Raw genomic sequence first — 10,456 nt, 5'->3', positions numbered from 1 at the left:
AAAAAAAAAATGAATGACGGCGGGATCGAACCCGGGCCGTCGGCGTGGTAGGCAAGCACGTTACCGCTAGGACAACGCGCTATTATAATAATAAAATTTCATTAGTAGTATATCTTCAATACATTAAATAATTTTTTCCATTTGAAATTACACAAGATGTGGCTTCAGTTAAATAAATAAAGTAAAGTACAGTACTACGATGCCGCTGGGGTCACTTATAATAAATCAGTAGTTTTTCGATATTTACATAATTATTCAGCTATTGAGAATAAAAAAACACACAAATAGATCGTTATATTACATATAATAATATCTTTTTTAAAAAGAATCAATTCCAGAACTCCAGCCTGATTTTTTTTAGTTGCTGTCTCCGGAGTCTTTGAGAGGATCGTAATCGGGGTCGTCGTCGTCGTTGTCGTCGAGGTCGAGATCGTCGAGGTTCTGGAAGAGACTCTCGTCGACTTTCACTGCGTCCCCTGAAAAAATAAATCCTTGAGACATCCTAAGGATGGGATTATTAAGAAAAAAATAATTCTACCATCATCCAGGAACTTGAGATCAGATTGGTTCAATGTATTATCTGTCATGAAGAGTTCTCGTCCTGTCAATTTCTTTCCCTGAAGAAGAGCTAGCTCTCGACGTCTGGTGTGTCCCATTTCCTCGTCGAATTTCTTTTTCCAATTCATAAATGTCTCAACTGTAACTCTCGTGCCCTCAAATCGTTTCTGAAGACATTAAAAAATTCTTAAAGATAAATCCAGAGAGAAATTTGTGCATGAAAAATAAATAGCTGTTTACTCTCTCGGCCTCTTCCTCCTCGACGAGCTTCCTGGCAGCCCTCTCTGTTCTCTGGAGTTTGATATTGTCCCACTGGACATTGAGCCACTCCTGAGCAGCACTGACCAACGTAAAAACCATCACCATCCCCAGATTCTCGTTCATCTGCTCCATCAAGTGATCTATCAACTCTTGCTCACTGAAACTCTCGAAATTCTCTGGATTTTCAATTTTAATTAGCAGCGGCTCCTCCGGATATTTCGAGGTGTACGTGAACTCCAGCTGACAGGCAAGGCCATCCTCTGTATCAGATTCATACCCCTCCGATTTTATTGGCAGAACAAATTTATAATGAGGTTCTGTCTCTAGAACTGCAATTAAACACCCATTAGAAAATTTTTCTCATAAAATCATTATAAAAAAAATTGAACAAATGATTATGAACAAATGATTGAGAGCCGAAATAATTATTCTCATTGTATTTATTTGTTTTATTGAATGTCAAAGTTACATGCAATTTATTAATAATTTTTAAGGTTACCAATGCCGGACAATAAATTAAATAAATAATTACTCTGTAATTCTCCAGAGTAAATGGAGTCGAGGGCCTCGATCTCATCGTGCTGCTCAGCCTTGTGATCCATAATTATAAGAATAAATCATATAAATTAAACAAATTATTCCCTAAAAACAAACACCTGTATTTTTTTCTGCACTCGGTGGCAGAGAAAATGTAATCACGTTGTTCTGTCACATGAGGTTAGGACACTTTTTTAAATCACTAGACAAATCCCTAGGGTCCCTTTTGAATTTCGAATTTTTCAATTCCAGTGAATACCTCCTCAATTTTCATGCTTATACATTATAATTGAATATAAATTGAATAAATAATTAAAATAAAAGTAAAAAGTTTATTATTTCTTCTAGTTGCATGATGCATTGTCAATTTCCTCATATTTACATCATCAATTCATTTACATTGAATTCCTGAGTGCATGATGAATTTTTTGAAACGATTTTGTGGGCGAAAATAAATTTTACAGTTCGGAAACCATCGGAGACTTCGGTGCGTCTTTCATGAACGTAACGTTCCACTCTCTCAAAGCAGAAATAACGTGATTGAGCTTGATCTTCCATTCATTCATATCTTTTCTATTATCGAAGCACAATAAATGTCTCTCAATCGTATAAGTCTGTCTGCAATTCACGAGAACACTGTCCATGTCCCCAACCTGCCTCACCCGGACAGTCTCCACGACAATAGTTCGAGGTTTGGCGCAGAGTTCCCTGCTGACCTCAGAAATCCTCTCATCAGTGGAGTGAACAAGGTCGATGGTCCTAATGGGGGGCTTGCACTCCTGTTCCCTGGGATAATTCCAGAACATCATTAAATTCCCCTTGAGGACACACCAGCGTCTGTTCCAGGTGACGAAACCCCCGGCGTCCTCTCCATAATTGATGAATCCCTGATGGCAGATTGATAAATGAAGTCTGCACGAGAGATTGACATCGACAGTCCCCATGAGAATAGATCCATGAGGTACAGAGGTCAGAGGCCAGGGTGAGGACAGTCTGAGATCATCAAGCTGCAGCTGGAGCTGCCCAGACTTTCCAAAAGATGATGAAGAGATTGTGTGAAGTTGATGAACTCTGGGAGACGTGTGTTTTTCAATTCGTTTCAGAAATTTTGTGGGTGATGGACAGATGACAGTCTCGTCCATCCTGGAATTGGCGATGTGATACTTGTCCTCGTGATTATAAAGTCCCCCAGACTTGAGACTGAGACTGTAAATCCTGATGACGATTCTGAAATTGGGTTTGAGATTATCGATAGTGCATACAAAGTCCGCGAACTCGAGAATCATGGAGTCGACAGGACGAGGAGTAGGTGAACTCCCCCAGACATTCGTTCCCTCGATAACAACAACGACAAACCACTCCACAGGCTCTCCAGGCATTGGCTCCCTCCTGAGACACTCCCGAAGACTCAGATTAATATTTTCAATAGTCACCTCAGCGCATTCAGTGATATCCACTGACTCCTTGGCTTGACTAATCTCCACTGACGTATTGCTGAGATTTTTCAGCTGCTCCTGGAGGAGATGTTTTCGAATTTCAGCGAGTAGTAGCAAACGCTCAGACTCCACCTCCTCTGAGCTCCCAGTAAACTCTTTACTCGTGCGACAGACGTTCAATGCTTTGCTCGCCTGTTGAATAATGCACTGCTGTATCTTCATGTTCTTCAATATATCCTCCATCATATCCATTCGATCTTTATCAAATGATAATTGTCGCAATGGCTCAACAGGTACTGCAATCTCTGGTGATTTATCTCTCGCCAGTGCTGCTCTGATTTTCTTCTTAATCCTCTGAGACAATGTCCTGTAAAGCCTCAGGCTACGATCCAAGGTGCTCGTGTCCCTCGGCCCCATGGAGAATGTATCATCATTGCACGAATAATTACTCCTCCTCTCGTGATTCCACAATCTAGTTATTCTCCTGTAAAACGGTGTTCTCTCCTCCGAGATCAATTCACTTGCAGTGAAATGTGAATTAGTTCTCTCTCTTCCATCTGATTGATCCCCTCCATAAGTCACTGTTGTATTATTCAACTCATCCCCGAGGGCATCCTCCAGGAATCTCTCCACCTCGTACGGTATTCTGTCGTCTCTGCTGTCACTGATCACTGGAATCGTTGAAATTGTACTCTCAATTCTCATCGAGCTCTTGGTTTCTGCACTAGTCATCGGGTCGTGATTGCTCGTCATGAGAGAAGCTCTGGTGGATTCCATATTTGGTCTGCAACCTCTTCTCCTTGGCTTCGGTGTCTCCCTGATTGCCTCCCTATCATCCTCAATCACTGAGTCTTTACTCCTGTCCTCTCTCACCCTAGAGAGAGTTGGATAAATCCTCTCGGCTCTCTTCTCTACGTCCAGACTCTTGATCTGCTGCTCCAGGTTTTTTATTTCCATTGACAAAGTCGAAATCGTGGAGTTCCTCTTCGTCTGGACAATCACCCTCTGCCGATCGTAATTGTCGTCCTTTATTGCTTCAATTACTCCTTTCTTACGGGGAAGGGTTCTCGATGATGCCCTTTTCAGCATCCTCTGAAATAAATCATCAATTATTCGTTGAAATCGAATTAATTATGTGTTACATACCTCGGTGAAGGTGTCAGTACGTCCGGTATCCATTTTGGAACGTTTCGGGGATGAAATTAAAATATTGAGAGCAATTACGTGTGATCCGCGTAAACAAACCCGTGGGAAAAGCCTTGAGCCCTTCTGTCCCGCCAAAATAATTTTCATTTCCGGTAATCGACGAACCGCGAATATTTGAAATTCAAAAATTCAAATCTTTTCACCCAAATAAATATTTTTCGTGAAAAACTTTTGAATTATAATATAACTATTAAGAATTAATATCAAAATTATGGTATAATTATAATATAGTTATTCACCATCAGATATTGAATTAAATAATAATTAAATAAGAGAGGCATATGAATCTTTAATATAATTTAAATTTTTATAGGGAGTTTGTTTATTCTTTTTGAAAATTTTCCGCCATTTGATTTCCATGAGAACCTACCCTACCGGAAGTGGATTCTCCTGTGTCTCCACGGGTTCTGGGGGACGAACCAATGGCATCACCTGAACCTGAAAAACCCCAGGCACATTGGCCTGAAATTGTCCCTGAAGCTTGACACGCCCCTCGCCACCGAATTTCCTCCATTGTGCCTCTTTCCGGGATTACGCTGACGAGGAAAGGATGGCTCAGAATAATTATTTCGGCTTTACTCACGGTGGCACGCAATATGGGTACGTACATTCCCTCAATTAACAACAATCCCATCCCCGAGGTGAGAATAATAAATAAAACGGCCGACATGTACCAGATCTGCGAGAATTCCCGGCGTTGTTTGAGAAAAAAAAAATTGATTGACCACGCGAATGGGCCCATTACCGGCTTGGTCGCCATTTTTATTTCCAAATACATGGGGTGGAAAGGGGCGAGAGTTTTTTTTTTTTTTTGACCTGTGGGGGATCGTTTCTGGAAATTTATTTTTGACTTTTTTTTTTTCGACTAGGGCAACTGGTGCTGCTGCTTATCAGACAGGACAGGCTGGATATGCTGTAACACCTACAGCTACTGCTGCTACTTATACTCAGAGACCAGCCGCAGCTGCCCCCCCTGGCTACGAGACATACCAAGCCGCAGCAGCCGCTGCCACTGGAACAACTTATGCTGGTGAGTTCAGAATCATTAATTACCACCAAAAATTTCCCACCCCCCGTCATTTTACTGCAGAATTTCGAATTTAAAAAAATGTCTCCAAGATCTTTCGTTTCTTCAGTTCCCAAATAAATTCAGGTGTTTAATTACTCTGAGAGAAATAGAAATCCCTCTCTATTTAATATGACAGAAAATTCTTTTACTGAACAAATGAATTAAAACAAAAGCCTCGGAGAATAAACTGAATCAATACACGATAATAGACATTAAATTGTTAGAAATAATGACGTAATTCCTTGATTGTCCACAAATCATTAAAATCCCCTGAATTAACACGATAGAATGTTGACCGATTCGTTATTAGGTTTTTTTTCCCCCGTAGCTGCTAATCCAGGTACAGTAGCTCAAACGTACGACTACGGTTACGGTCGTGCTGCACCAGCAGCAACATACGACGCGACAAAGACGTATTATCAGCAGCCAGCTGCTGCTGCTGCAACGTACACGACAACAGAGACACATTATCAAGCAGCAAAGCCTGCTTACAGCACGACAAACGCATACACAGGGACAGCAAGACAAGCTACAACTACTGGACAAGCCAAGACTTATCAGGCATCCAGTACAGCTTATCAGCAGTCCAATCCTACCCAGAGTGCCACGTATTCCTCAGGATACACTGCACCTGCAGCACCCCCTGCTGCACCAGCTGCTGCTGCTAACAGTAAGTGGGATTTTTTTTTTTCTCTTGTCATTGTCCTGCGTACAGAGCTGGGTTAATTATTTATTGGCAATTTGAAAATTGAAATTCATTTAAAAATCGAATTTAACTCCTTTAATTATCTGTTTATCTCGGAAACTGTGGGTTTCAGGGGAAAATGTTGGGGGACTTTTTTCTGGGTCATAATATTTCCGAGAGAAAAGGTCTCTTCATGTTTTCTCGTTACATCAATCGGTTTTGGGATTTTTTGGGGTTTAGGAGACGGGAAAATTACCCAGCTCTGCGCGTCTCACTTTGTTCGTTTATTATTATCAGAAAAAAAAAAGAATATGAAATTGAGGCCTATAAACATTTAGTTTTTTTTATCGAGAATATTCGATTCATTGCATTCAGTTGAGACACTTTGTCTCTGTCAAGTGTTAACTTTGTTGAAAGGATGAAGTTGAGCCGTAACTACTCGCCCGGTTGGAGGATTCAACGGTTTTATTCAAAGTTGGAGTTGGGAATATTGACGCGCGTATTGTGTTTACTTTTTGGGGTAGATATTCGAAGTATTCTTTATACTCTCGGGAATTCAACTACTTCATTTCAATCAAATTTATTGTGAGGATTTACAATTTAATCCATTTCTCGACAATTCTCTGAATTTCCAAAGTCGTAACTATTCACCACTTCACAAAAAAACAAATCAATCAAATAAATTGTGGCAACCCTCACTCAATATAAATTACTCTAATCAAGAATTTAAAATAGATCCCTTCATACTCCATTCTAAAATCAATACGTGAATTAAAAATTTCACTTTACCCTCCACTACAGCGATAAACTAACTTAAATAAATGAATTAAAATAATATTATTTAATTAAAAAGCAATTGATAATTGATAATTGGGAAAGGGTTAAAAAAAACAGAATAATCGTGCGAGTAGTTACGGAATAAAATGGCTATGAGGTATCAATTTCATTTCTCCCTAGAACCAACGAGTACAACGTATTCCGGCTATGACGCAGCGCTTTATAGCGCTGCGACAATGTACGTAGCACAGCAAAGTGCAAACAGCAATTCGACTAACCAGAAGACTGGAGGTTGGCAGGGCTACGGACGCAAGGGGTTTGCCCCTGGTGGAGGTGGAGGAGGTGGTGGTGGAGGTGGTGGCGGTGGTATGAAGAGTATGCGAGCCAAGCAGCCACCGAAGCCCCAACAATTGCACTACTGCGATGTCTGTAAGATCAGTTGCGCTGGACCACAGACATATCGTGAGCATCTCGAGGGACAGAAGCACAAGAAGAAAGAGGCATCGCTCAAGGTGCCACAGCAGCCACCAGCACGTGGTGCTGGAAATTCTCTGAGGTGTGAACTCTGCGATGTTACCTGCACTGGTAATGACGCCTATGCTGCACACATTCGTGGTGCTAAACACCAGAAGGTTGTTAAGCTGCACACGAAACTGGGAAAACCCATTCCCAGTGCTGATCCCACTGTTCTCAATCCCAAACCTGCTGCTGCTGCCAAGGCTGCTGGAGCTGCCAAGAAACCAACTGTAACAGCAACTCCCAAAATCAATTTTGTCGCTTGTGAGTTCATTTTTAAGTCTCCATAATGTCATACATATTTTTCCATTCATCGTAGAATAAATTGAGGAATTATAATTGATTTTTCCAGCTGGAAACCTGGGTTCAGTGGCTGTTAATCAGTCTCAGCCCCCAGATCCAAAACCAGAGGAGGCAGCCCAGGAGGAGGCCTCAGAGGAATCCCCAGTCGACGAGAATGATATCCAGCCAGTCGGTCAGGAATACATAGAGGAGAATAAATCCGAGGACGGTAAAATAATAAGTTTCAACTGCAAACTCTGCGAGTGTCGGTTCAACGATCCGAATGCCAAGGACATGCACATGAAGGGTCGTCGCCACAGGTTGGCGTACAAGAAAAAAGTCAATCCAGATCTGGTGGTGGATATGAAACCGAGCCTGAAGCAACGAAAGATGCAGGAGGAGAAGCACAGGAGGCAGCAGGCGCGCGAGGAATTTTCCCGACGTCGCGAGGACATGGGACAAATGGGACAGATGGGGCCAATGGGTCCCATGGGACCACTCGTCGACGAGGAGATGATGTACTGGGAGGAGAGACGAAGGTACGAGGAGGAGTGCGAGTACTATGAGTGGTACAGACGTTATGGTAGAGGACCTGGTGCACCACCGATGCCACGGCCTTTCCCAGGACCACCACCTATGATGATGTTCCCAGGCCCCCAACGACGTCCTGACTCGTCAGACGATAAACACGTCGCTGCTCATCACTCCACTATTTATCCCAAGGAGGAGGAACTGCAGGCAGTTCAAAAAATTGTTTCACACACTGAAAAAGCCCTGAAATTTGTATCTGATGCATTGGCTGAGGCAACGAAAAAGACTACATCACCGTCGGCTACGCCAACACCAGCACCACCAGCTCCTGTTACCAATGCTGAGGGGAAAAAGGAGGAGGTTACTGATAAGAAAAAACCAGCAACACCACCCCAGAAGGAGGATGGAAGCGATGGGAATTTATTCTCATTTCACAAGGAGAAGGAGGACACGAGGATTCTCAGGGGTGTCATGAGGGTTGGCAATCTTGCTAAGGGATTGTTACTCTCTGGGGACAATCACGTTTGTCTCGTTGTTCTGTGCCTTGAGAAACCAACCAAGACTCTGCTTAATAAGGTTGCTGAGATTCTTCCTGCTCAGCTCAAGATTGTTGCACCTGAGGACACGTATAATGTTGGAAAACATCCGGAGTCAGCTGCTATCACGGTCTCTGGGGGAAGTGTCACTGTCAGTGTCACTTTGACAAGTCCTCTCATGAGAGAGACACCAAAACCAGCTGGTGCAGGTGATTATGACATTTTTTGGATTAAATCTGGGCCAGGAAAAGGATGAGGGCTCTTTCTTTTCGTGGCCTGGGTATTTTTTTTCGGGTTTGGTTTTGGCTTCGGGAGGGATCGACAGAACAATTATTCTTTTGAATAGCAGAAATGAATTAATTTGAATTTCTTATATAAATTCGACGGAATTTTATTCAAATGAATAATTTTTCTGAAAGGAACAGAGTTGGATGATTTTATAAATAATAATAAATAATGTTTGTGGATGAATTTTTTACTGGATAATTTAGGTCAGAGATGAACTGTTAATTAATTTTTTTATCTGAATTTTTTCATGTTGTCCAACTCTGAAGTGAATATTTGGGTGTTATAATAATTTTTTTCTTGAATATTTAAAATTAATCTCTAGGGTTTTTTATGGATAATTAATGAGATTGTAGCAGGATCAACGACGACACCTTTAATCGTACCTGGAGGACTGCTTTAAACACTGACGAGTGTTATTGCGATGACAATCGCGTATTTATTTATATTATTGCGCAGGGCAGCCCCTGTTTATTTGAAAGAGGTATCACAAAAAACAGAAAAGCTTAAGTGATGTGCGTACATTTAGTTTAGAGTTCTGAGTTTATTGTGGAATAATGGGCGTCAATTTAACAGAAGATACGCCACGTCGCAGTCCAATGAACTACGCTAAGGCAATCTAAAAACTATGGACTTTTTGATCATGCAATTTAGTCATTCCCTCGTCTCACATTAAAAAAAAAAGAAACAAAAATCCTGAGGGCATTTGCTATTTTTCATTACGTTTATTATTTTAAGACGTTCATTTGCACTCGAGGGAAATTTCTTCTCCATCGAGACTTATTGATTTTGTAAAATTAGGAATTTTCTGGGAGTGGATGATTATTTATTTCCATCACAACATCTCAAAAGCTGATTGGTGTTCAATAATTTTCAATAAAAAATGGGTTTTTATGGAAAATTTGTTGAACGAGGCCAATTAGTTTAGAAATAATAAAAAAAATGGTGGAAATAATGGAAATAAAGGAGTATCCGATCAATTGATTGTTCCTTTAATACTTAATTGATAATTAATAATAGACTCCCAGTTTTTAAGTTTTAATTTTTGTTGTTGTTGATAAAAAAGGCAGAGGGGTAAAATAGCGCGATCTGGGCATGATCAAACACTCTAAGTATTGTCTAAGCGTGTTTTGTGCTTTCTTTTGTTGTACAACTCAGATAATGCTGGACAGCAGCAACAGGGAGCTGCTCAACCGCAAACAACGCCCGCGACGCCCGCAGTGACCAAACCAGACCCACCAGATGTACTACCCAAGGCTAAGTGTTTGGAGGCTTTAGCTGCACTCAGGCATGCCAAGTGGTTTCAGGTTTGAATAATAAAAAAAATCGATCTTCTCAGTTGCAAATGATTGAAAAATCAATTCAATTTATTCGTTAATCACTGTTGAGTGAAACGTAGATACAATTTTTTTTTTTTAATAAAAAAAAAGCAAAACGTTATCTCAACGGTTACAGAGCAGTCTCAAACTTCCAGCCTTGTGATTAGCGATGAATTTTAACAGGGATTATTTATTAATTAATTGTTATTATTTTGGGAATCATGATTTTGCTCACTTGTTCGCATTTTTCAGTCTGTCATTTCTGAATTTTTTTTTTATTGCGATGAGATTGTTGGACAATGATGGATTCACTGAATGCGATCATTGTAGCAAATGTTATTGTTTATTTATTAAGCAGCATGTAAAGGGGGTACGGTGGAATCGTACGTTTACATCTGCTAAATCACGTATTTTCAATAATCCAGAATAATTTTTATATTCATTATTCGAGCATCAGA

The 10,456-nt window shown here is 40.8% G+C and overlaps 3 protein-coding genes across 7 annotated transcripts in view; 1 reads left to right on the top strand and 2 right to left on the bottom strand.

Annotated features, from left to right (window-relative positions):
- Positions 1 to 244: 244 nt before the first annotated feature.
- Positions 245 to 1,552, bottom strand: LOC105263842 (RWD domain-containing protein 1). Its single transcript, XM_011300314.1, has 4 exons — positions 1,352 to 1,552; positions 799 to 1,148; positions 539 to 725; positions 245 to 476 (listed from the first exon to the last, which is right to left on the bottom strand). The coding sequence occupies exons 1-4, from the start codon at positions 1,419 to 1,421 to the stop codon at positions 358 to 360; spliced, it is 726 nt and encodes a 241-aa protein (XP_011298616.1). The 5' UTR covers positions 1,422 to 1,552; the 3' UTR covers positions 245 to 357.
- A 116-nt stretch (positions 1,553 to 1,668) lies between these two features.
- Positions 1,669 to 4,053, bottom strand: LOC105263841 (actin-binding protein anillin). The gene is made up of 2 exons (XM_011300313.1): positions 3,939 to 4,053; positions 1,669 to 3,884 (listed from the first exon to the last, which is right to left on the bottom strand). Exons 1-2 carry the CDS (start codon positions 3,969 to 3,971, stop codon positions 1,815 to 1,817), a joined length of 2,103 nt encoding a protein of 700 aa, XP_011298615.1. The 5' UTR covers positions 3,972 to 4,053; the 3' UTR covers positions 1,669 to 1,814.
- A 436-nt stretch (positions 4,054 to 4,489) lies between these two features.
- Positions 4,490 to 10,456, top strand: part of Zn72D (Zinc-finger protein 72D) — a 9,045-nt gene continuing 3,078 nt past the window's right edge. The window contains exons 1-6 of one of the 5 annotated variants that reach the window (XM_011300309.1): positions 4,490 to 4,598; positions 4,868 to 5,028; positions 5,396 to 5,737; positions 6,710 to 7,309; positions 7,398 to 8,603; positions 9,838 to 9,986. In XM_011300309.1, the coding sequence (XP_011298611.1) occupies positions 4,549 to 4,598; positions 4,868 to 5,028; positions 5,396 to 5,737; positions 6,710 to 7,309; positions 7,398 to 8,603; positions 9,838 to 9,986 (2,508 nt within the window). In that variant the 5' untranslated portion in view covers positions 4,490 to 4,548. Of the gene's footprint in view, positions 4,599 to 4,867; positions 5,031 to 5,377; positions 5,738 to 6,709; positions 7,310 to 7,397; positions 8,604 to 9,837; positions 9,987 to 10,456 lie in introns of those variants that run through there. The other 4 variants (XM_011300311.1, XM_011300310.1, XM_011300307.1 and 1 more) reach the window with 4 other exon arrangements.

The sequence above is a fragment of the Fopius arisanus genome, unplaced genomic scaffold (assembly GCF_000806365.1).
Source record: "Fopius arisanus strain USDA-PBARC FA_bdor unplaced genomic scaffold, ASM80636v1 scaffold00017, whole genome shotgun sequence".
In the NCBI taxonomy this organism is placed as follows: Eukaryota; Metazoa; Arthropoda; class Insecta; order Hymenoptera; family Braconidae; genus Fopius; species Fopius arisanus.
Note: the sequence above shows the minus strand (reverse complement) of the source record. Positions and strands in the feature narration are given on the sequence as shown.